Here is a 27,661-nt window from a genome sequence, read left to right as displayed (position 1 = left end):
AGAGGGAATTACACAGCTCCCAGCACATGTGGTATTATTATCTAGAGGCCTGAGGAGTCAGTGGTGATATATGAGGGGGAATAACAGTTCCCAGCTCACACAAATAATAAGATTTTACTCACCGGTAAATCTATTTCTCGTAGTCCGTAGTGGATGCTGGGAACTCCGTAAGGACCATGGGGAATAGCGGCTCCGCAGGAGACTGGGCACAACTAAAAGAAAGCTTTTAGACTACCTGGTGTGCACTGGCTCCTCCCACTATGACCCTCCTCCAAGCCTCAGTTAGGATACTGTGCCCGGAAGAGCTGACACAATAAGGAAGGATTTTGAATCCCGGGTAAGACTCATACCAGCCACACCAATCACACCGTACAACTCGTGATAAGAAACCCAGTTAACAGTATGATAACAACGGAGCCTCTGAACAGATGGCTCTCAACAATAACCCGATTTGTTAACAATAACTATTTACAAGTATTGCAGACAATCCGCACTTGGGATGGGCGCCTAGCATCCACTACGGACTACGAGAAATAGATTTACCGGTAAGTAAAATCGTATTTTCTCTGACGTCCTAGTGGATGCTGGGAACTCCGTAAGGACCATGGGGATTATACCAAAGCTCCCAAACGGGCGGGAGAGTGCGGATGACTCTGCAGCACCGAATGAGAGAACTCAAGGTCCTCCTCAGCCAGGGTATCAAATTTGTAGAATTTTGCAAACGTGTTTGACCCTGACCAAGTAGCAGCTCGGCAAAGTTGTAGAGCCGAGACCCCTCGGGCAGCCGCCCAAGACGAGCCCACCTTCCTCGTGGAATGGGCTTTTACAGATTTAGGATGCGACAGTCCCGCCGCAGAATGCGCAAACTGAATTGTGCTACAAATCCAGCGAGCAATAGTCTGCTTAGAAGCAGGAGCACCCAGCTTGTTGGGTGCGTACAGGATAAATAGCGAGTCAGTTTTCCTGACTCTAGCCATCCTGGAAACATAAATTTTCAGGGCCCTGACTACGTCCAGTAACTTGGAATCCTCCAAGTCCCTAGTAGCCGCAGGCACCACAATAGGTTGGTTCAAGTGAAAAGCTGATTACCACCTTCGGGAGAAACTGAGGATGAGTCCTCAACTCTGCCCTATCCATATGGAAAATAAGATAAGGGCTTTTACATGACAAAGTCGCCAACTCTGACACACGCCTGGCCGAAGCCAAGGCCAACAGCATGACCACTTTCCACGTGAGATATTTCAAATCCACGGTTTTAAGTGGCTCAAACCAATGTGACTTTAGGAAACTCAACACCACGTTGAGATCCCAAGGTGCCACTGGGGGCACAAAAGGGGGCTGAATATGCAGCACTCCCTTAACAAAAGTCTGAACTTCAGGCAGCGAAGCCAGTTCTTTCTGGAAGAAAATCGACAGAGCCGAAATTTGGACCTTAATGGAACCTAATTTTAGGCCCATAGTCACCCCTGACTGTAGGAAGTGCAGGAAACGACCCAGCTGAAATTCCTCCGTTGGGGCCTTCCTGGCCTCACACCAAGCAACATACTTCCGCCATATGCGGTGATAGTGTTTTGCTGTAACATCCTTCCTAGCTTTAATCAGCGTAGGAATGACTTCCTCCGGAATGCCCTTTTCCTTTAGGATCCGGTGTTCAACCGCCATGCCGTCAAACGCAGCCGCGGTAAGTCTTGGAACAGACAGGGCCCCTGCTGCAGCAGATCCTGTCTGAGCGGTAGAGGCCATGGGTCCTCTGATACCATTTCTTGAAGTTCTGGGTACCAAGCTCTTCTTGGCCAATCCGGAACCACGAGTATCATCCTTACTCCTCGTCTTCTTATTATTCTCAGTACCTTTGGTATGAGAGGCAGAGGAGGGAACACATAAACCGACTGGTACACCCACGGTGTCACTAGAGCATCCACAGCTATTGCTTGAGGGTCCCTTGACCTGGCGCAATATCTCTCTAGCTTCTTGTTTAAGCGGGACGCCATCATGTCCACCTGTGGCCTTTCCCAACGGTTTACCAGCAGTTGGAAGACTTCTGGATGAAGTCCCCACTCTCCCGGGTGTAGGTCGTGTCTGCTGAGGAAGTCTGCTTCCCAGTTGTCCACTCCCGGAATGAACACTGCTGACAGTGCTAACACGTGATTTTCCGCCCATCGGAGAATCCTTGTGGCTTCTGCCATCGCCATCCTGCTTCTTGTGCCGCCCTGTCTGTTTACATGGGCGACTGCCGTGATGTTGTCTGATTGGATCAGTACCGGCCGGTTTTGAAGCAGGGGCCTTGCCTGACTTAGGACATTGTAAATGGCCCTCAGTTCCAGAATATTTATGTGTAGAGAAGTCTCTTGACTTGACCAAATTCCTTGGAAGTTTCTTCCCTATGTGACTGCCCCCCAGCCTCGAAGGCTGGCATCCGTGGTCACCAGGACCCAGTCCTGTATGCCGAACCTGCGGCCCTCTTGAAGATGAGCACTCTGCAGCCACCACAGCAAAGATACCCTGGTCCTTGGAGACAGGGTTATCAGCCGATGCATCTGAAGATGCGAGCCGGACCACTTGTCCAACAGGTCCCACTGAAAAGTTCTTGCATGGAACCTGCCGAATGGGATTGCTTCGTAGGAAGCCACCATTTTTCCCAGGACTCGCGTGCAGTGATGCACCGATACCCGTTTTGGCTTCAGGAGGTCTCTGAGTAGAGATGACAGCTCCTTGGCTTTCTCCTCCGGGAGAAACACTTTTTTCTGGTCTGTGTCCAGAACCATCCCCAGGAACAGCAGACATGTGGTAGGAACCAGCTGTGACTTTGGAATGTTTAGAATCCATCCGTGCTGTTGTAGCACTTCCCGAGATAATGCTACCCCGACTGACAACTGCTCCTTGGACCTCGCCTTTATAAGGAGATTGTCCAAGTACGGGATAATTAAAACTCCCTTTTTTCGAAGGAGTATCATCATTTCTGCCATTACCTTCGTAAACACCCTTGGTGCGGTGGACAGTCCAAACGGCAATGTCTGGAATTGGTAATGGCAATCCTGTACCACAAATCTGAGGTACTCCTGGTGAGGATGGTAAATGGGAACATGCAGGTAAGCATCCTTGATGTCCAGGGATACCATGTAATCCCCCTCGTCCAGGCTTGCAATAACCGCCCTGAGCGATTCCATCTTGAACTTGAATTTCGTTATGTATGTGTTCAAGGATTTCAAATTTAAAATGGGTCTGACCAAACCGTCCGGTTTCGGCACCACAAACAGAGTGGAATAGTAACCCCGTCCTTGTTGAAGTAGAGGCACCTTGACTATCACCTGCTGAGAATACAGCTTGTGAATTGCCTCTAGCACAGCCTCCCTGTCTGAGGGAGTTGTCGGTAAGGCAGATTTGAGGAAACGGCGTGGGGGAGACGTCTCGAATTCCAGCCTGTACCCCTGAGATACTATTTGAAGGATCCAGGGATCCACCTGTGAGCGAGCCCACTGATCGCTGAAATTTTTGAGGCGGCCCCCCACTGTACCTGGCTCCGCCTGTGGAGCCCCACCGTCATGCGGTGGACTTGGAAGAAGCGGGGGAGGACTTTTGTTCCTGAGAACCTGCTGCTTGCGGCAGTCTTTTGCCTCTACCTCTGCCCTTGGGCAGAAAGGACCCGCCTTTCCCCCGCCTGCTTTTCTGGGGTCGAAAGGACTGTACCTGATAATACGGCGCTTTCTTAGGTTGTGAGGGAACATGGGGCAAAAAAGCTGACTTCCCAGCTGTTGCTGTGGAAACTAGGTCAGAGAGACCATCCCCGAACAACTCCTCACCCTTATAAGGCAAAACTTCCATGTGCCTTTTAGAATCTGCATCCCCTGTCCACTGCCGAGTCCATAAGCCTCTCCTAGCAGAAATGAACATTGCACTTATCTTAGATGCCAGCCGGCAGATCTCCCTCTGTGCATCTCTCATGTATAAGACAGAGTCTTTTATATGCTCTATGGTTAGCAGAATAGTGTCCCTGTCTAGGGTGTCAATATTTTCCGACAGGGAGTCTGACCACGCAGCAGCAGCACTGCACATCCATGCTGACGCAATAGCTGGTCTCAATATAATGCCTGAGTGTGTATATACAGACTTCAGGATGGCCTCCTGCTTCCTATCAGCAGGCTCCTTGAGGGCGGCCGTATCCGGGGACGGTAGTGCCACCTTTTTTGATAAGCGTGTGAGCACTTTATCCACCCTAGGTGGTGTTTCCCAACGTGACCTATCCTCTGGTGGGAAAGGGTATGCCATTAGTAACTTTTTAGAGATTACCAATTTCTTATCGGGAAAAGCCCACGCTTCGTCACACACTTCATTTAATTCTTCAGATGGGGGAAAAACTACTGGAAGTTTTTTCTCTCCAAACATAATACCCTTTTTTGTGGTACCTGGGGTAATATCAGAAATGTGTAATACCTCTTTCATAGCCTCAATCATGTAACGAATGGCCCTACTGGACATTAAAGTAGTCTCATCGTCGTCGACACTGGTATCTGAATCCATGTCGACATCCGTGTCTGCCATCTGAGGTAGCGGGCGTTTTAGAGCCCCTGATGGCTTTTGAGGCGTCTGGGCAGGCACGAGCTGAGAAGCCGGCTGTCCCGCATTTGGCATGTCATCAAATTTCTTATGTAAGGAGTCGACACTAGCTCATAATTCCTTCCATAAATCCATCCACTCAGGTGTCTGCCCCGCAGGGGGTGACATCACATTTACAGGCATTTGCTCTGCCTCCACATAACTCTCCTCATCAAACATGTCGACACAGCCGTACCGACACACCGCACACACACAGGGAATGCTCTGATTGAGGACAGGACCCCACAAAAAGCTCTTTGGGGAGCCAGAGAGAGAGTATGCCAGCACACACCAGAGCGCTATATAATGCAGGGACTAACTGAATTATGACCCCTTATAGCTGCTTATTGTATTAAACTGCGCCTAAATTTAGTGCCCCCCCCTCTCTTTTTTACCCTTTCTGTAGTGTAGACTGCAGGGGAGAGCCAGGGAGCTTCCTTCCAGCGGAGCTGTGAGGGAAAAATGGCGCCAGTGTGCTGAGGGAGATAGCTCCGCCCCTTTTTCGAGGACTTTTCTCCCGCTTTTTTATGGATTCTGGCAGGGGTAATTATCACATATATAGCCTCTGGGGCTATATATTGTGATTGTTTAGCCAGCCAAGGTGTTTTTATTGCTGCTCAGGGCGCCCCCCCCCCAGCGCCCTGCACCCTCAGTGACCGGAGTGTGAAGTGTGTACGAGGAGCAATGGCGCACAGCTGCAGTGCTGTGCGCTACCTTGGTGAAGAAAGAAGTCTTCATGCCGCCGATTTTCCGGACCTCTTCTTGCTTCTGGCTCTGTAAGGGGGACGGCGGCGCGGCTCCGGGACCGAACACCAAGGACGGGTCCTGCGGTCGATCCCTCTGGAGCTAATGGTGTCCAGTAGCCTAAGAAGCCCAAGCTAGCTGCAAGCAGGTAGGTTCGCTTCTTCTCCCCTTAGTCCCTCGGTGCAGTGAGCCTGTTGCCAGCAGGTCTCACTGTAAAATAAAAAGCCTAAAATATACTTTCTCTCTAGGAGCTCAGGAGAGCCCCTAGTGTGCATCCAGCTCGGCCGGGCACAAAAATCTAACTGAGGCTCGGAGGAGGGTCATAGTGGGAGGAGCCAGTGCACACCAGGTAGTCTAAAAGCTTTCTTTTAGTTGTGCCCAGTCTCCTGCGGAGCCGCTATTCCCCATGGTCCTTACGGAGTTCCCAGCATCCACTAGGACGTCAGAGAAATGTGGTATTGTTATTATTTAGAGGAGAGGGGACTGTACAGTGATATATGAGGGGGAATAACAGTTTCCAGCTCACACTAATATGTGGTATCATTATTATTTAGAGGAGAGGCGACTGTACAGCAATATCTGAGGGGGAATAAAGTATCTCCCGACACATACTGATATATGGTAGTATTATTATTATATAGAGAAGAGGGGTCTGTACAGTCAGTGATAAATGTTGAGAATAACACAGCTCCCATCACACACTGATATGTGGGATTCATACCCTCCAACATTTTACACATAAAAATCTGTACAAATCCGAAAAGGGGGCATGGCCAAGGGTAAAGGGGGCGTGACCACACTCCTTTTCCTATACTTTCAATGGACGTTTGCAGAGCCAAATATCAGTACAGACCATAAAAAAAAGGTACTGTACCTATTAAAAAGGTACAGTTGGAGGGTATGCGGATTTATTATTATATTAGAATTTTGGCTATTGCAGAGTTTATTTTCCTATCTGGTCACCCCTGCCTGTCTCTTGCTCACTCGTCCCCACCTGTCTCTCGATCTTCCATGTCTCTCCCTCTCTGTCTCCACCAGTGATATGTGGTGAGGTGAGGCACTGCCTCTCCTGTCATACTCCAGTATACTCCAAAGTTTTGACTATAAAATGTATATAAAAATACAAAGAAGATATTATAAATATTTCCTTTGTAGTAGTCTAATAATTTTTATAGTCAAAACTCTGGAGTATCGTGGAGTATGACCGGTGAGGCAGTGCCATGTCCGCACACCACATACCCTCCAATTGTACCTTTTTACCTTTTTTTATGGTCTGTACCGATTTTTAGCTCTACAAACTTCCATTGAAAGTATAGGAAAAGGGCATGGCCACGCCCCCTTTACCCGTGGCCATGCCCCTTTCCTAATTTGTACCGATCTTTATGTGTAAAATGTTGGAGAGTATGACATCATTGATCAAAACTCACCAATTTTCCAGCAGTATACAGTATACAGCTGCACCTTTGTATAATGCCCACAGAACCATCAGGTTCATATACAGTAAGTGTGTGTAAATCTGGCTCTGATACTAGCCAGTGCCTCCTCAGCCATTTTTCCTCACAGCAGGTCACTGGTGTTCCAACATAGCAACCATTATGACAGCGCCATGGTCCTGCTCCAGTCACAGGGAGGATTGCTCTCTGCAAAGACCATGTACCTGATTGAGTGACAGACACTCCCACCCTCTGTGTCTGTCATTTAATAAGAGCAGAATTGTGGCCTGTTCCTGGGGTGGGGATCTGGGAGAACAAACTGAGGTAACTTCGGTCACAGCCAGTGGTGGGCTGGGCAGGGGGGCAGAGTGCCTTATGCTCCCCCAGGCCAGTACGATCTTCCACCACTAGGGCCACTGTAGAGCTGTGTCTGTATATACAGCCGGGAAGGATTCTTTGCCTGCCTCCTGGCTATCACTGTCAGGCTGAGGCTGCTGTGTCCGGCTGCTTGGCAGGCAGCTAGCATGATTGAGAACTTATTCGTGAGGGGGCGGGGCTTATCGGACTGTGACCTGGGGGATGGGGGGGTTGGAGTGGGTTGCGCTGTCTTGCATGTTTTGATCACTGGCTGGCTGTTCGGTACAGGCAGCAGCCTTCATGCAGCTCACTTCCCCCTCCCCTTAACTTCCACTGTCCACTCACATGACTCATGCATAGATAAGCTTCGCCACCACCAGACAATGAGGAGCAATGCTGCTGCAGGTGGTGCCCTGGAAAAAAAAAAGGGGGGGGGGGGGCTTTCAGTTGCAAGGACAGGAGTGCATGCAGCTGCACTCCTGCTGATTTAAAGAGCAAAAGGTGTGCTTCTCCTTATGTGTAACTTGTTTTCTAGGTGCATTCTGCCAGAGGGGAATGTGTAACAACAACTCCCTATTGTTTTAGTTGCATAGGTATAAAACCATGTTTGACCCCAATGCTTTACCCCATTACCAGGAAGTGGCCACATGGCAATGTCGTGGTCACACAGTCTTACAGTAACACTGCACACTCCTGTCAATTCACCAGGACCCACATAGCTGGGGGAAAAAAGGAGGAAAGGAAACACCAGCAGGTTACACTGGACATATTGTGGAGAGAGGGTCTGGACTTCACACCCTAGCTTCTTATAATGGGATGTGCTACCTTCCTGGGACTTAGGGCCTAATTCAGACCTGACCGCAGCAACAAAAATTTTCTCTAATGGGAAAAAACCATGTGCAGTGCAGGTGGGGCAGATAAGTAAGTACTACAATATACGAACAAGAGTGCAGGTGCACCATACACCATTAAAATTATAACAACTATCGTATCTGAGGTTCTTGGCATATATTGGCAATATATGAGCCAGCCCACCTACTTCACAGTGACCTCATTGGACAGGTCCATAACATTGTAGGGGTTCGCCTCTGGGGTGCAGAGCACCTCCAAAGTACCCCAGCCATACCACCCCAGGGTATCACACAAATAAGGGATAGAAGTGAGAAATCAGTGTTAGGCAAGTGAAAGAAGCTGCTGAGTGTTAGATAGAGGACAGCAGTTAGGTGTCACAGTGTAATGGCCCGTACACACTGGCTGATATGTTGGCCGTTGTATTAAACGTCCGATACATCGCGGGTCCGTCAGCCAATGTGTACGGGTGATATGTCTGTGAACTATCGCGTCAGCCCTGCAGCACAGCCGACGTACAATATATCTACCGATATATTGGTGCATCACTGTATATGTACTGGCGATCAGCTGACTGTCCATACACATGCTGCGGCAGCCGGTGGTGAATGACAGCTGAACTGAGCGGGCGTGTGTACACGCCCGCCCAGTTCATGACGTCAGTCCCCAACGGATCGGGCAGTGTGTATGCACAACACAAGCAATCTGCTCCCCCAACACAGAGGTATTGTTTCTGCAGGCAAAGGGAATAGGAAGCATATCCACAGCAACAGAAGAAAATTCAGATCAAAACCAAATAAACATAGGCAGAGAAAAGAACATAGCTAGGAACAGAAAAAGCACAAACGAGACTCTAAAAGCTATGTGTGCAAATACTAGGAGCTTAGGAAATAAAATCCCAGAACGAATTGCAATAATGACAAGGGATGATCTAGATATTTTGGCAATTACGGAGTCATGGTGCAATGAAAATCATGACTGGGACATAGCTATACCGGGATATACTGTGTTAAGGAAGGACAGAATGGGAAGAATCGGAGGAGGGGTAGCAATGTATGTTAAAAATAAGCATAAATACTACCTTAATACAGTATTAAAGAAAAATCTGAGGCCCTTTGGTGACCACAGAAACAGGGGAGAAGTCGATTATTCTTATTGGCGTGATATACAGGCCACCAGGTCAGGAAGAGGAACTGGACAAGAACCTATTGCAGGACATAAGTAAAATGGCATTAAAATGAGAGGTAATAATCATGGGAGACTTTAATCTTCCTGATGTAAACTGGGAGGGGTCTGTTGCTAGTTCCACTAGAAGTAGAGACATTTTAAATTCCCTTCAGGGAGCATCCCACCACCAATTGGTGAGGGAGCCCACTCGAAAAGATGCAATATTAGACCATAGACTTACAAATAGAGACAGAATATCGGACGTAAAAGTGGGTGAAAACCTGTGATCCAGTGATCATCAAGCAGTATGGTTCAGCATAAAGACAGAAACTGACTCATCCCATACAAAAACAAAGGTGTTGGATTTTAGGAAGGCTGATTTTGTAGGGATGGGAAAATGTGTAAGCGATTCTTTGGCAGAGTGGAGGAACTTGGAAGCAGTGCAGGAGAGGTGGGAAACATTAAAAAGTGCAATATTAAAGGCAACAGACCTTTGAATCAAAAGTGTTAGGAAAAACCCAAGGAAAAGGAAGCCAGTGTGATTTGTGAAAGAAGTAGCAAAAAAGATGGCTTTTAGGAAATATAAGCAGACACAAAATAATGAAGACAAAGAGATATATCTTGTTAGACAGAAGGAGACTAAGAAGGTAATCAGATGTGCAAAGGCACAAGCTGAGGAGAAAATGGGCCAGTCAGTGGGTAAAGGAGGCAAAAAAATTTAAAGGTATTTAGGAAAATGAAACAAGTACATTTACAGAAGAGAAGGTCCTAACAGAACTCTCAAAGCTGAAAGTGGACAAATCTATGGGGCCAGTTGGGATACATCCACGGATACTAAAAGAACTTAAAGTGGTAGCACCATTGACATAATAATTAACCAGTCATTAGCTACAGGAGTAATTCCAGAGGACTGGAAAAGAGCGAATGTAGTCACACTGCACAAAAGTGGAAGGAAGGAAAAGGCAAACAACTACAGAGCAGTGATTCTTACATCAGCATTAGGGAAATTGATGGAAACACTTTTAAAAGATATTCTACAACCCTATCTCAAATACAGCAATTTTCAGGATCCCAAACAGCATGGATTCACTGGGGGGCAGATCATGTCAAACAAATCTTATTGTCTTTTTTGACTGTGTGACTAAAGTGATGGATAAAGGTGGAGCCGTGGATATAGCTTATCTAGACTTTAGTAAAGCTTTTGACACTGTTCCACATCGCAGACTGCTAAATAGACTTGAACGCTTGGGATTTGATACTAGGATTATCGAATGGATAAGATCTTGGTTGCAGGATAGAAAACAGAGAGTTGTGGTAAATAGAGTGCATTCACAGGAGGGAAATGTTACCAGTGGAGTACCCCATGGATCTGTACTTGGACCAGTGCTTTTTAATATCTTTATTGGTGACATTGCAAATGGCATTAAAGGGAAAGTATGCCTTTTTGCAGATGACACAAAGGTATGCAACAGGGTAGACACACCAGGTGGGGTAAAACAAATGATTGAGGATCTAGGTAAACTAGAGGAATGGTCAAGAGTGTGGCAATTACAGTTTAATGACAAAAAATGCTAAATCAAGCACTTGGGTCTCAAAAATCCAAAGGCTAAATATAGTATTAATGGTACTATACTGGAAACTACTGAGGAGGAAAGGGATCTAGGAGTCACTATTTCAGGTGACTTAAAGCAATTGTAAGCAATGTAACAAAGAAATGAGGAATGCTAGTCAGATGCTTGGTTGCATTGGGAGAGGAATCAGCAGCAGAAAGAAAGAAGTAATAATGCCATAGTATAGGTCATTGGTACGGACTCATATAGAATACGAAAGACTAAGAAATCTCAATATGTATAATTTGGAGCAGAGAAGGGAAAGGGAGAACATGATAGAAACTTTCAAATATACTGTATCAAGGGTTTTAACAAAGTCCAGGAGGGAAACATTCTCCAAATGAAGAGAAGCAACAGGACACGAGGTCATGCACTGAGACTGGAGGGGGGGGTTCAGGGGAAATTTGAGGATAAATTACTTCACAGAAAGGGTAGTGGACAAGTGGAATAACCTCCCATCAGAGGTGGTAGAGGCTAAGACAGTAGAGCAATTTAAACATGCATGGGATAGACGTAGGGATATTCTTACAAAGAAATAAGGATCAAATAAGGTTTGAGATAAAAATATGGTAAAAAAAAACAAAAACGGGGCAGACTAGATGGGCCAAGTGGTTCTTATCTGCCGTCAAATTCTATGGTCTCTCCTGACCGCCGGTCACATAAACGTATCCCTTCCCTACCACATGTACACACACACATTGAAGCTAGGATTAATTTTGTTCGACCCAATTAACCTACCAGTATATTTTTGTATTGTGGGAGGAAACGAGCACCTGGAGGAAACCCACGCAAGTAAGGGGAGAATATACAGACTCCACACAGGGCCATGGTGGGAATCAAACCCATGACCTCAGTGCTTAATAACTAATATTTATTGCATATTACCATCATTTTGCATATAATTTTAATCATCTGCACAGAGGCATATCTAGAGAGGAGGAGGCCTGTGTGCAGGCTCCGTCAGGGCCCCCTACTCTCTAGCTGGCGGCAGCGCCGACTCTGGGCACTAGGGTCCGTAGCGCTGACCCAGAGTCTAGAGCGCATGCGCAGATCTCTGGGAAAATGGTGCGGCGGCCATTTTCCCAGTGAATTTCCTACTGCGCATGTACAAAATACCGGGAAAATGGCACCGCGCCATTTTCCCAGTGATTCCTACAGCGCTGCTGCTTCGCTGCGGGACTCCGGAGGGTAAGTATTACAAATAATGGGTGCAGGGTGTGCGGTGTGGGCCCCCCTGTACCCCGGGGGCCCGTGTGCACTGCATACACAGCACCCATTATAAATACACCAATGCATCTGTATATATATATTGCTAGTTTTATAATTAAAGTGTCCATTTATTACTGAAACTTAACCTGAGTCCATACACATTTTTATAACATACACACACCGGGCATAAACTTTTGTTTTTAAAGCTGTACTCCTGCAGCTGCTACTCACAGTAATCTATCTTTTTTTTCCATATTAAGCTTCAAATCTTAATATAAGAAGATAAAGATTCCGTATATACTATTATACTACTGTATATATGCTTTATAAGGAGTCCTCTTATACTAAAAGGATCATATTAAGTATACAGGGAACCCTCCTTATCCTGATTTGTCAGTGTGTGTGTGTGTGTGTGTGTCTACAGTGTGTATGTATGTATGTATGTATGTATATGTATATATATATATATATATATATATATATATATACATAGTCAGGTCCTTTGTGCTTTAACTGCAGACTTTCCGCTTTAATTTGAGGATATTTACATCTAAATCAGGTGAACGGTGTAGGAATTACAAAGGTTTCTATATGTGCCTCCCACTTCTTAAGGGACCAAAAGTAATGGGACAATCATCTCAAAAGCTATTTCATGGATAGGAGTGGGCTATTCCCTCGTTATGTCATCATCAATTAAGCAGGTAAAAGGTCTGGAGTAGATTCAAGGTGTGACATTTGCATTTGGAATCTGTTGCTGTCGACTCTCAATATGAGATACAAATAGCTGCCACTATCAGTGAAGCAAACCATCATTAGGCTGAAAAATCAAAACAAACCCATCAGAGATAGCAAAAACATTAGGTGTTAGCAAATCAACTGTTTGGAACATTCTTAAAAAGAAAGAAAGCACCGGAGAGCTCAGCAACACCAAAAGACCCAGAAGACCACTGTGGTGGATGATAGAATAATTATTTCCTTGGTGAAGAAAAACCCGTTCACAACAGTTGCCCAGATCAAGAACACTATCCAGGCGGTAGGTATGTATGTGTCAAAGTCAACAATCAAGAGTAGACTTCACAAGAGTGAATATAGAGGATTCACCACAAGATGTAAACCATTGGTGAGCCACAAAAACAGGAAGACCAGATTAGAGTTTGCCAAACAACATCTAAAGAAGACTTCACAGTTCTGGAACAACATCCTATGGACAGATGAGACAAAGATCAATTTGTACCAGAGTGATGGGAAGAGAAGGGTATGGTGAAGGAAAGGAACTGCTCATGATCCAAAACATACCACCTCATCAGTGAAGCATGGTGGTGGTAGTGTCATGGTGTGGGCATGTATGGCTGCCAATGGAACTGGATCCCTTGTATTTATTGATAATGTGACTGCTGACAAAAGCAGCAGGATGAATTCTGAAGTGTTTCGGGCAATATTATCTGTTTAGATTTAGTCAAATGCTTCAGAACTCATTGGATGGCGCTTCACAGTGCAGATGGACAATGCCCCGAAGCATACTGCAAAAGCAACCAAAGAGTTTTTTAAGGCAAATAAGTGGAATGTTATGCAATGGCCAAGTCAATCACCTGACCTGAATCCGATTGAGCGTGCATTTCACTTGATGAAGCCAAAACTGAAGGGAAAATGCCTCAAGAACAAGCAGGAACTGAAGACATTTGCAGTAGAGGCCTGGCAGAGCATCACCAGGGATAAAACCCAGCATCTGGTGATGTCTCTGCGTTCCAGACTTCAGGCTGTAATTGGCTGCAAAGGAGTTGCAACAAAGTATTAAAAAGTGAAAGTTTGATTTAGGATTGTTTAGTTTGTCCCATTACTTTTGGCCCCTTAAAAAAAAGTGGCAAGTACATATAGAAACCGTTGTAATTCCTACACCGTTCACCTGATTTGGATGTAAATACCTTAAAAAATGTAAGCGGAAAGTCTGCAGTTAAAGGAAATCTTGTTTGTTTCATTTCAGAGCCATTGTGGTGGTGTATAGAGCCCAAAATATGAGAATTGTGTTGATGTCCCAATATTTATGTACCTGACTGTATGTATATATATATATATATATATATATATTAACAAATATAAAACCACAGCACTCACCACCCCAGAAGCGGGGTATTAAAAAGTGAAAGTTTGATTTAGGATTGTTTAGTTTGTCCCATTACTTTTGGCCCCTTAAAAAAAGTGGCAAGTACATATAGAAACCGTTGTAATTCCTACACCGTTCACCTGATTTGGATGTAAATACCTTAAAAAATGTAAGCGGAAAGTCTGCAGTTAAAGGAAATCTTGTTTGTTTCATTTCAGAGCCATTGTGGTGGTGTATAGAGCCCAAAATATGAGAATTGTGTTGATGTCCCAATATTTATGTACCTGACTGTATGTATATATATATATATATATATATATATAGTGGCGAATAAGGGTGGCACTCAAGCAGACTGTTGCAAGTGTAGATGATCAGTTTTTATTGAACCGACATGTTTCGGGGACTAGCCCCGTCCTCAGGGCCTTAACAACCCAAACGTTTTAAAAAGGACAAGCTTGTTACAGTACAGAGGGATTACCAACAAAGGCAAGTTTATCCCTGGCTGGGAGGTACCCGACAATCATACGATCACAAACAATCCAACTGGCGATCTAATTCACGTTGGCGAAGGGAACAACGTACGGGGGCTAGTACCTCTGCAAGCGACTCTGAAGGACCCTCTGGTAATACGTCTCAATCTGAAGGAGTTCTCCCTTTAGGCCATGGAGCACAGGGAATTCGCACCCGATCCAACCTCACCCCCCAACCAGGAAGAGGGAGAGGACGCGGAGGGCGAAACAAAATCAAAGGATCATTCGTTCAAAAACCGCCGAGAGCCTAAAAGAACTGGTCTTTAACTTATCTACAGTACCACTAACAGACCAAGAATATCATTTACTAGCAAAAGGACTATCCTTTGTGCCAACCGTTTTTCCGGATCCCTTGGAACAAAAAGTGGAATTACACAGACTTGGAAGAACTTTGAGGCGGCAGGAATTCTTTAATGCCCGTCCAGGTCAGCACTCAGAGACCGAAATTCCTATACAGCTACGTCGGATAGCCCCGCGATCCAACTTTGACCCCCCCAGCTTGAACCCTTCAATTAGGACATTCTTGCGGATGATGGAGACTGAGGACACTAGTCCAGAGTTGGATTTGGCTTATCCTAACCTTACCAGATCTGAAATGTCTACCCTGCGAGATTTGTCCCTTCGGACGGACATAGTGGTTCGGAAGGCCGATAAGGGAGGGTCGATCGTGATTCTAAACTTAGATACCTATATCAAGGAATGTGAGCGTCAACTGCAAGATATTAGGATATACAAGAGACTCACGATGGACCCTACCAAAGATTATAAAGGGGAATTGGATGCTCTTTTGTTAATATCTAAGGACCAGGGCCTTATTTCAGCAGACACATGCAAGGCTCTTACTATTGATCACCCTAAGGCCCCATTGTTCTATACGGTCCCTAAGGTTCACAAAACGCTGGTGGACCCACCGGGTAGGCCTATAGTGTCTGCCAGAGGGTCATTATATCACCCCATTTCAGTATACTTAGATGCCTTTCTGAACCCATGTATCCAATCACTCCGCTCTTATTTGAAAGATACTACATCCCTCCTGCTACAGCTACAAGCCCTTGGTGATTTACCTGAGGGGGCGTTGCTCTGCAGCTCGGATGTTACAAGCCTCTATACATGCATACCGCATGAGGCCGGTATAGAAGCTGTGAGGCTCCTCATCCAAGATAATGCAATCTATCAAGGTCCAGATGTGTCTTTTTTCTTAACATTGTTAGACAAGGTTTTAAGAAGGAATTACTTTGTCTTCAATGGTCGTTTTTTCTTGCAACTTGCTGGGTGTGCGATGGGGTCCGCAGTGGCCCCTTCGTACGCAAACGCATTCATGCATCAGGTTGAAACTAAGATGTTTTACCTGGACCCTATCATTGAGTCTAAGTGTATATATTTTAGGAGGTATATTGATGACTTGATAGTAATTTGGCAGGGGTCTAGAGAGGAGTTGAATAATCTGTGGGAGACCCACAATGCAACTCTGCATCCTGTACAATACACATTTAACATTGACGATACCATGGTCAATTATTTAGATGTGACCATTACTATTAATCAGAACAAGTTGTCGACTTCTCTATTTGTTAAGACCACTGATAGGAACATGTTACTAGATTTCCGTAGCTTTCACCCTGGTTCATTGAAAAGGGGTTTACCCTTTTCTCAATTCATGAGGGTAAGACGTATTACGTCAGACCCAGGTGATACTGTGATAGCCATGGATAACATGTTACTTAAGTTTGCACAACGTGGCTACCCCCTAGGAGAATTAGAAAAAGCTAAAACCAAAGCCCTCAGTGTCTCTCGGGAACAAGCATTATGTCCTGTTATTAAATCTACTATTAAGAAGACATGCAAACTCCCTTGGGTCACTAAATTTACCACGGCGACAAACAGAAAAATCAAAAAGGCCAAATCACTATGGCCGATTATCCAGACGGATGGTGCCTTGTCATCATTGGCCCATACCGCACTGTTACCCAGTTATACCAGAGGTCGCAACATTGCTGACCATATAGTTAAACTTGATGTCACTAAACTCACCAGTGCACAAGAAACCCATTTTTTGAGAACCAAATTAGGGTGCTTTAGATGCTTGGGTTGCGCCACCTGTAACACCCTTATGACGGGTAACAGTTTTAATCACCCCTTAACAGGTAATAAAATTTCCATCAAACACCGTCTCACGTGTACATCCACTCATGTGGTGTACCTTTTGATCTGCCCCTGTGGTTTAGCCTATGTGGGTAAGACCATACGCCAGTTTCGAGAGCGCATGGCTTTACATAGGAGTGGAATTAAAAAAGCACTAGAGAAGGGTCAGAGTGATCAACCCTTCGCTCGACACTGCTTAGAATTTAAACATGGAGTGGCTAGCATTAGGGCTATTTTAATAGACCATGTTCCCAAGACACTTAGAGGGGGTGATAGGGATCGAGCCCTATTACAGCATGAATCTAGATGGATCTATAAATTGGGTACCCTATCACCTAGGGGCTTGAATGAGAACCTTGGCCTCCAGAGTTTTCTATGAGGTCTTTAAACCTGTATCTATCATCACCTAGCATGAGGGTTTTATATAACCACTTTATTTTGAGTTATAAATCACCTGTTTTTTAGCACTAAACTTGTAAGATAGTGGCTTAGTCTTATCAGTCCCGCTCTGTGGGGCAGCATCCTAAAATCCTAAAATCTGTAATGCACTATAATGCAATGTACTTTAAGCTATCTATAGCTTCCATAACATGGCGTTTTGTGTCTTTAACCTATTATCAGCTAGTAGGTAGGTGAGTAATGCATTGTATACCACCAGTGTCATTTTTTATTATTATGCATTAATGTTTGTATGTTTTTTAGAATTATTCTGGTTGTCACAGTAACCGCACCACGGACGCCGTAAGATGACATCACGGGTCGTCAGCACAGAGTAGCAGAGTATACCCAGGCGCCCAGCGTGCGTAGCGTCTGGTTGCCTAGGAGATGGAGACGCGGCGCCGCTGGATGTCGTCAGGGTTGAGCGACGTGAATGAGCTGTTCGGCGTCTGGAAGTCCGCACGGCTGCGTGGAGCAGGTGAGTGACATTTTCACATGATTGTATGTCTGGGGTTGGGTTTAAATGTTTGGTTTCTGCTCAGTTTGGGTTGTTAAGGCCCTGAGGACGGGGCTAGTCCCCGAAACATGTCGGTTCAATAAAAACTGATCATCTACACTTGCAACAGTCTGCTTGAGTGCCACCCTTATTCGCCACTATATGTATTGAGGACTTCGCCTCTGGGAGGGCACCGCAGCATTATTAACAGAATATAAGAGGAGTGCCGGGATTTTCCGTATTTCTTATATATATATATATATATATACTAACAAATATAAAACCACAGCTCTCACCACCCCAGAAGCGGGGTGCAGTGTCTGCACTCACCACTCATAGGGTGGGGTGCATGTAGCCCATGGTCACCTATTTAAAAATATACAAACAGAAAGAGCTTGCTTTGGTGAGTGCTGAACTTTCTGTTTGTATATTTTTAAGTAGGTGGTCATGGGCTACATGCACCCCACCCTATGAGTAGTGAGTGCAGACACTGCACCCCGCTTCTGGGGTGGTGAGTGCTGTGGTTTTATATTTGTTAGTATATTGTAGGGTTAATCTTTGGTTAACTCATTAACTGTGGCCACAAGCTTTGTTCATGCACCCCTATGCAAACGCAATTATCTTAAACCAGAGTCAACTGTTCTTTAGTAATTTATCAGCCAGTGTCAGGTGACTAGTGTACCTTTAAAAGCCATGGAGTATTTGGCAGATACACAGTAAACCAAGTAGGCATATTTGCAGTTATATTATGTGTGATACAGTTGCTAGGTTTTAATTTTTGAGACTCTGTGGTAGTGTAGGACCTGCATGAAGATGGGGTACCTTGGCAAGCGGTTTGCAGGCTTCCGTGCATTGGCCAATTCACTAACTAAACCCCCATCATTTATTTATTGATGTTGTGAAAATAAGTGAGCTTGCTTTGGTGAGTGCTGAATTTTCTGTTTGTATATATATATATATTTATTTTCCACTTCTTGGGGTGTCCACGCCACCACTGGAGAGAGAATAATTAGCGTGGCCCGCACCGCGGCGAGAGCACTGAGCCCGCAAGGCATTCCGGCGCCCGGCAAGCCAGTTGCAAAGCATTTCCTGACCTTTGGTCACTCTGTGGCTAGTTTGAGATGCATGCTTATCGATCATGTCATTGTAGAAAAGGGCACTCAAAACTGTATAGAAAAACACAATACAGGCTGAGTATCCCATATCCAAATATTCCGAAATACGGAATATTCCAAAATACAGACTTTTTTGAGTGAGATAGTGAAACCTTTGTTTTCTGATGGCTCAATGTACACAAACTTTGTTTAATACAAAAAGTTATTAAAAATATTGAATTAAGTGACCTTCAGGCTGTGTATAAGGTGTATATGAAACATAAATGAATTGTGTGAATGTACACACACTTTGTTTAATGCACAGTTATTAAAAATATTGGCTAAAATTACCTCCACACTGTGTGTATAAGGTACAGTATATATGGAACATAAATGAATTATGTAAATGTACACCCACTTTGTTTAATACAGAAAGTTATTACAAATATTGTATAAAATTACCTTCAGGCTGTGTGTGTAAGGTGTATATGTAACATAAATACATTCTGTGCTTAGATTTAGGTCCCATCACCATGATATCTCATTATGGTATGCAATTATTCCAAAATACGGAAAAATCCGATATCCAAAATACTTCTGGTCCCAAGCATTTTGGATAAGGGATACTCAACCTGTAAGTATTATTTTCACTCAGAGTGTGCACTCTAAAAAGTCTCAAATGGTGGTGGCTCAGCATAAACATCCAAATATCATATATGCAGCCGATATAGCAGGTGCGCACGGTTGAAATCCCAGCGCACCGGGGGCGTGGCCTCACGGGATCGTCACTTCGGAGGCGTGCCTAGAATCTCCAGAGATGCAGGGCTGTATTGGGCTGCCCCCGGAGACTGTCTCCCAGCACTGTCAGCACCTTTTCTATGACAGGAGCCGGGTTTTGTAGCAGACTGTCACACTGCAGCACCTGGCTCCTGTCACTGCGGAGGAGCTCACATTTTGGTGTCTCCCCTTCCAGGCATCACACCCAGGTGCGGGCCGCACCCCCCGCATCCGCCTTGTGACGCCACTGCGATATAGCACTCGTAGTGCCTCAGTAGTCAATTCAATATACATGCATTGAGAAGGTAAATGGTCACTTATCGGTCCGTCGACCTCGGTCAGTAAATGACCGTTCAAGACCCCTGTATCACGTCACTGTCATCCTCCGCACTCAAGAGCCAACTAGCGTATACAAGTAACTGGTTTCTGCAGCATTGCTGCAGCCAACTCAGGACTTTGGGAGGTAAGTAAAAAAATTTGGTGCGGTGTGGGCCCGTGGGCACCGCACACACTGAACCCGGGTAGGACTGGCGGCACCTCCCTCAGTCATGACGCCCATGGCAAAGTGCCCCATATGCACCCCCCTTGTTACGCCACTGGTTCTATCTGAAGTTAAGGTTTTAATACCTTTTGCTTGTACATATGGAGGTTTACTATTCACATCTACAGTAATTCCGGGATTGGCACACTGATGCATTTCCTGCCGGGATTTGGTTCAATTGATGGTCGTATGGGTGGCATTCACTTGCTGTTTTGTGGTTGCTGTGTGCACATCTCTCTGCTGCTATGTCTTGAAGAAGGTCCACTAAGGACCAAAACGTTGACTAATTTATGTAAACCTGGGAATTACCTAGTAAAATCATTTGTGCAACTAAATTGGTGAGTGCCTAATCTCTGCATATTTGGATTATGGAATTGTTTGGTCTTTGATGGAGCACCCCACTGTTGTGGATATATTATTGAGTGTGGACACTCAGGATTTTATGATACAGCAATGTAGTCGGTAAATGTTGCAAGATAATATGTGTGCCCCAGGTGCTGAAACAGAAAGTATGATGTTCTAATATGATCTATTCTTATGTTCTAGTAGGTGATCAGTAGTAAAGCGCAACGGAATTTGCTGCGCTATATAAGAAACTGTTAATAAAAAAAAAAATCAATTCACTTTAGAGTTCTTATCTGGGTTTTTTATTTAATGTGACAACATAGTATTTTGTGCTGTTCATAATTTACAAATAAATCAATTTTGATTGGAATACATGACTGAAGAAAATAAAATGTGAAAAATGGCAAAAGGGGCCTAATAGATAACGCAACTGCTTACCATGGCGAAGACATTCCAAGGAAGCTTGAGCCCAGTTTCTGGAGGAAGATGATTCAAAAAGATAGCAATGGCCACGGAAGGGTATCCAGGTCTTTGATGTTGATTCTGGGCATTTTCCGGGTTTTTGTGGTGGTTCCGTGGGAGCAACCGCTATACGCATCAAATAAGTACAAAGAATTAGTCATAGATTGCCAATGTACTTTTACTGTGACTTAAAATGGAAAGTACAGTATGAACTTTGTTCTCTAAAGACACATATTTAATGCATACATTTTAATTACTTTTTCTGTTAAAGTTGACTTGTTTGAGAATTGCAGTATAAGGCCCTAGCATGAACCGTCTAATGCTCTAATTGGCCACACAATGTTCTAGTCCTGTGACAGCTCCAGTGCTCTGATTGGCTGCAGGATGCTCTAGCCCTGTGACATTTTGGGGCTTTGATTTGCTACAGCAGTGGTTCCCAAACGTTTTTGAATCACGGCGCCCTAGAGTATCAGAATTTTTTTCACGACACCCCTAGACCAAAAGTTTCTTATTGAGAAATTCAGAAAAAAATGTCAAATTAACTAAATTGTGTTTATATGTCATCCTTAGGCTCAGTTATGTGGTGAAGGACAGGATTCACTTCTGTTAGTCCACATATTTTATGATTGGAAGCCACAAGCAACCAACCCAAGGCACCCCTGCAAGTGCCCCGAGACACCCCAGGGTGCCTAGACACACAGTTTGAGAAACACTGTGCTACAGGATGCTCTAGCCCTGTGACAGTGCTCTGATTGGATACAGGATTCTATTGCTCTGTTACGGTTCCAGTTCTCTGATTGGCTACAAGATGATCTAGCCCTTTGACAGTTTCATGTATTTGATTGGCTAAGGAAAGCATTGAATGCCATTTCTTCGATTAAATTTTACATACAGTAACAGCTTCTTTCTTATAGTATGTACTAAACACACATAATTAATTTAGTTTTAGTTGAATTTAAAATGCTTTGGCAGACAGTAAGAATGTAAGCCTGTGATCTAGACTACACATAAACCTGAATGGGGGTGCTATTTTATTTAAATCCATGCAAATATTTGAATGTACATAAAGTCTTCAATGGATTATGAACATCTTACCTTTGGATTGCTTACAAATTGAAGCATAATTCTCATCACAAGCTGATGTCTTCCACTCACTGTCCTCATCCATATAGACACAGGCACTTTGATTCTTAGGTTCGCCAGCAGCCCATTTTGTGTACCGAAGCTTCCAATTATCAATCCACTTGAACTGGCTGTCAGTCTGTAACAGCATAGGATAGGATACATGAAAGTGTTAATTCCATTTGCTCTTCTGCTTGTTAAACAATAGCTAGAGATGATACTAAATTGTAGACTAGTAACTACTGATTTATAAAACAAAAGAGAGAAAATGTGTCTACTAACTAGCAGCACAGATTCACATCGCTGGCCATTGCAGCCAACTAGATGGGCAGTTTCATCATTTGCTATGGCAGCTGGTCATGCTCCCACAGCAGTGTCAGCTCCAGTTAAAGAACAATTTTACAGGTAATGTAGCTCAATTCAGTAGTAGGACCAGATCCATACTTGCCTACCTGACCCTCTCCATGAGGGAGAAAATGCTCTGTTCCTGGACTTTCCTGGTAATGTATGTCGAACTCGAAAATATTACATACACACCATATGCAAACACCAAACAGAGTGGCCTCTGTGCGTGCGTGTAATTGCCGTGCGTACGCATACCCGCGCGCTACGTACACTGGTTCACGAGCCTTGTGTATTGGCTCGTGGTTAGAGTATACTGTATATGGTAGCACATGCATTCGCACAGAAAAGCCACAAACACAATATTCAATATTCTATTTATATAGTGCAAAATTTACACATAGTCTCCATACACATTGCCAGCAACTTACATACACTTAAAAGGTAGAACAATAGAGTTATTCAGCTTTACAGGATGGGAGGGGACAGAGCAAGGTTCGGACTTAGTGTTTGGTATACAGATGTGCAGTGTTTTGTGATCTACATTACGGTTGCTATTTGCAGTTGATCGCATGTTTCTGCGTGTAGATATACGCAGAGATATAATATTAGCAAACTGTTATGATACTGTACTCAGGATATTCGGCGGGAACCCAGTGGCGAACACCTGCAAGCACACCTGAACCAAGCATCGCCCATTCATTCAAACCAACCTATGACCCCTTCTATACTGTAAATGATCTGCCCCTTGACCTATGGACGAAGAGTTTACATTTCCCATTGGTCCTCATTCCGAGTTGTTCGCTCGCTAGCAGCATTGCACACGCTAGGCCGCCGCCCTCTGGGAGTGTATCTTAGTTTAGCAGAATTGCGAACGAAAGATTAGCAGAATTGCGATTAGAAAATTCTTGTCAGTTTCTGAGTAGCTCGAGACTTACTCCTACACTGCTATCAGCTCAGCCCGTTTCGTTCCTGGTTTGACGTCACAAACACGCCCTGCGTTCGGCCAGCCACTCCCCCGTTTCTCCAGACACTCCCGCATTTTATGCTGGCACGCCTGCATTTTTCCGCACACTCCCAGAAAACGGTCAGTTTCCGCCCAGAAACACCCACTTCCTGTCAATCACACTCCGATCACTTCAACGATGAAAATTGTTCGTTCGGACGTGAGTAAATCTACTAAGACTGACTGAGTCCTGTGTCCAGGAGCGCTCGCGAACAAACGTATGTATTATTGGTTGTAGCTCTTCTCTGTAATGTTGTTGTATCTTTTAACTGTATCTTTTGAGTAAATATTGTTGATGCGTTGGACCACAACATAACATTCAACTACTGGTGTCGCATTCCATTCTTGTTTGGGATATAAGGTGTATTGAGCCACATGTGTCGCTGCATTGCGCTATACGTGTCGGCGTGTTTACGCAACATGCATATATCTCTTAGCGGTTTATTGCTTATGCTTAGCGGCCGCAGTGGCCAGAACCCTAGTGTAATAAGGTACTGCTTTTCCTTGTGAATTATCTGAACTTCACATGTATGATTGCCATCACCTGTGGTGGAACGCCTTTCTTATAAATTAACTAGCTCACCACAGGTGATGGCAATCATACATTACCAGGAAAGTCCAGGAACAGAGCATTTTCTCCCTCATGGAGAAGGTCAGGTAGGCAAGTATGACCAGATCTGTTGTTGTAATTCTTATTATCAGCCCTGTGTGAAAGCCAAATAGGGTTGATTAACTTCCTTAAGGAGGTCAGGCAACATTTTTTCAGCAGGGGTCTGAATACTTTCATTTGTGTAGAAAACTCAAATACCAGCCGGCCCTGAGAGCCCTCCCTGGAATCTTGAAGACAGAGAAATAAACCAGTGGTCATGGGATATGAACCAAATTTATTTATCCATCATGCAGTACCATCAGGGAGGCATCTGATCGGCTCCCGATTTATTCTGCAGCTGGACAACAACCTCAAATATACACATACCTCCCAACATGACCCTCTCCAGGAGGGACAGAATGCTCTGTTCCTGGACTTCCCTCTTCATGTATGATTGCCATCACCTGTGTTGAACTAGTTGTTTGATAAGAAAGGTGTTTCACCACAGGTGATGGCAACAATTAATTAAGAGGGAAGTCCAGGAGCAGAGCATTCTGTCCCTCCTGGAGAGGGTCATGTTGGGAGGTATGTATACATCTAATGTCATTAAGAACTATCTTCAGCGTTAAGAAGGACAAGGAAGTGATGACATCCCGCCCCCCCAGGGCCCCAATTTCAACATCATAGAGTCTGTCTGGGATTACACAAGGATTTGATCAAGCCTACGTCCACAGAAGATCTGTGGTTAGTTCTCCAAGATGTCTGGAACAACCTCCCTGTTGAGTTCCTTCAAAAACTGTGTGCATGTGTTCCTAGAAGAATTGATGCTGCATTGAAGGGGGGGGGGGGGGGGTGTCACACAAAATATTGATTTAATTTACATTTCTCTTCTGTTTATTCACTTTGCATTTTGTTAATTGAAAAAAATATTTTTGAGAGCATTTTTTCTTTGCAGCAATTTTTCCACTCGTTCTTAAAACTTTTGCACAGCACTGTGCATGTGTGCATGTGTGCGTGTGTGTATATTTATATATATATATATATATATATATATATATATACATACATATATACATAAAAGGTAAGGGGGGCCTATTCAATTCAGCAGCAACTCTAAGAGTCTCCTGATAGTAGTATACAACAATGAGAATATCTAAACACAATACTTAGAGGGCGCTAACAAGTGGAATGTTTTGTGGAATTCAATACAATGTATTACCAATATGTATCAACATCAATAATGTCAATAAAGTGTCCACAATGGATTTACCACTGGAAACTTTCAGCTAGTAGATAGTATTATTGGAAAATTCTTCTAATATGGCCACCAAGGTTCTTATTCAATATGTGAGATGTCCATTCAGTTTTGCTGTGTGTATCCACTATCCAAAGCCTGTGTCCTTCCACAAGCTGATATCCATCCACACATGTGTCCATTCGCAAGTGCTTTTTCCATCCACAAGCGCTGTGTCCAGCCATAAACACTGTGTCCATGCACAAGTTAAAAAGTCAAATAAAGTAAAAAAAACATTTTTTTTTAAGTTTGTGCAACCTTTGTGCACTGTACCCCAGTGCACTTTGTTCATGTGCATATACTTGCCCTGTGGCTCCACGCAGTGTGAGCCAAGCTGCTAAGTGAAAAATAATATTTTCTTCTATTGTTTGTACTGGTCTGGTGCACTGTACCCCTGTGCGCTTATTATTATTACTTATCTTTGAATTGCCGCAGTGGGAGTTGAGCTGCAAAGTGAAAAATATATTGTTCTATTGTTTGGTGCGCTGTACTGTAGTGTGCTTTGTTCAAAGCCCTGTGACTCCATGCACTGTACCCCGTGTATTTATTTTTCACATACACATAAAAGGTAAAATCCCTTTTGAATCACCAGAGTGATCTGCAAATTGAAAAATGGATAAGGATCACTTTAGAGAAGAGCAACCAAATACTAAAGCTGCAGCTGCTGCCACCAATCATGATGACGATACTAGTCCTTCATCTTAGTCATCTACCAAAATCGATGCTCAAGGGCATAGAGGGTTTAAGTAAGGACATCTAAAATAAAAAAATAAAAAAACAATATACAGTGGTAAAGAAAAAAACACCTCTAACAAAGGAAAAGGTTGCTGCAGAAAAACAGAAAAATTGTAAACATGCCATTCACCACACACAGTGGCAAAAAAAGACTCAGGCCTTGGCCTTTATTTATGAATGGTGGTTCTGCAACTGTCAATGAGGCATCTTCTGCCTCTCATGATGATGCAAGATTTTTTAACTCAGAGTTTAGAAGAGTTGTAAAAAAAAGAAAACTACTGAGGCAGTAGAATAAACTGTGACTTCAGAAACAGAAATGTCACAAATACGTGAAGAGAGACTAAGGGGTATATGCAATTCCGGGCGAATTGCGGCATTTTTTCGCCCGTTTTTTAATTCGACACAATTCGATCGTCGAATTTCGTCCGGCGGGTGCCGGAATTCGACATATTCAATAAAAAACGGATTCGACGGTCCCGCTGTCGAAAAACTGACCGCGAGTAACCTCACCGCTGACCACAAAGTTCCCACCATTGAATATAATGGAGGGGCTGTGCGATGCGCTGTCTGCCAGCTCAGACGCGCATAGGCAATCAGTAGAGTGCCACGACGTGGCGCTCCCTGATTGCCTGAAGGGACCCTCAGTGACAGGAGTCACGGGGGGTCTCAGCATTCGGGGAAAGGGGTCCCATGTGTAAACATGGAACCCCTTTCAGTCCGTGTGGATCGGGTATGCGTTTTTTTGTTGTTGCCAAGTACGAGGATTACAAATAATAACAGGACACTGGATTTTGGTGGGTATAATTTTATTTTCAGGTACCCCGGATTCTACTTGGACAAGTGGACAGAGGTCGGCGTGTGAACATAGGTAAGTATGTGTGTGTCGACACGTGTGTAATAAAGTTGTACTTTCACGGTGTGTGTGTCCTGTTTTTATTTGGGTATTTTTTTGCAGTAGAACTACAGGTACCAGCGGGCCCGTTCCCCCCCCCCCGCATGCTGGTACTTGTGGTTCTCCAAGTACCAGCTTGCGGGGGAGGCTTGCTGGGACTTGTAGTTATTCTGCAAAAAAACAATATTCTTTCATTTTACTCAAGGCCATCAGCCCCCCATCCGCAGCCCTTGGAGGGGGGGACAGCCTCGGGCTTCACCCCTGGCCCTTGGGTGGCTGGAGGGGGGACCCCTTGATTTAAGGGGTCCCCACTCCTCCAGGGTACACCGGCCAGGGGTGACTAGTTGGGGTTTTAATGCCACGGCCGCAGGGACCGGTATAAAAGTGTCCCCCGGCTGTGGCATTATCTCCCCAGCTAGTGGAGCCCGGTGCTGGTGTAAAAAATACGGGGGACCCCTACGCTTTTTGTCCCCCGTATTTTTTGCACCAGGACTGGACGCAGAGCCCGGTGCTGGTTCTAAAAATACGGGGGATCTCCTGTCCGTTTCCCCCCGTATTTTTACAACCAGGACTGGCTCGAAGAGGCCGAGGCTGGTTATGCTTAGGAGGGGGGACCCCACGCATTTTTTTTCTTGATTTTAACCCATTCCCACCCCTTCCCACTAAAAACCAATGCTCTCTCTATTTTAGTCAGTTAAAAAAAAAATATTCTTTTAAAAAATATATAAATAATACTTGTGTCCCTCTAATAAACAAACCAAGTACATAATCCCTTCTAATATAAAATAGATAT

General features: G+C 44.4%; 1 protein-coding gene across 1 annotated transcript in view; it reads right to left on the bottom strand.

The window, feature by feature from the left end:
* LOC134927294 (macrophage mannose receptor 1-like) overlaps window positions 1–27,661 on the bottom strand; it is a 407,906-nt gene that overhangs the window by 53,008 nt on the left and 327,237 nt on the right. The window contains exons 25-26 of the mRNA XM_063921539.1: window positions 21,984–22,149; window positions 20,865–21,014 (exon numbers count right to left, since the gene is read on the bottom strand). Coding sequence (XP_063777609.1) covers window positions 20,865–21,014; window positions 21,984–22,149 — 316 coding nt within the window. The remainder of the gene's footprint in view (window positions 1–20,864; window positions 21,015–21,983; window positions 22,150–27,661) is intronic.

Source organism: Pseudophryne corroboree, chromosome 5 (genome assembly GCF_028390025.1).
Source record: "Pseudophryne corroboree isolate aPseCor3 chromosome 5, aPseCor3.hap2, whole genome shotgun sequence".
Lineage (NCBI taxonomy): Eukaryota > Metazoa > Chordata > Amphibia > Anura > Myobatrachidae > Pseudophryne > Pseudophryne corroboree.
This window is presented reverse-complemented; position numbering and strand designations above follow the sequence as displayed.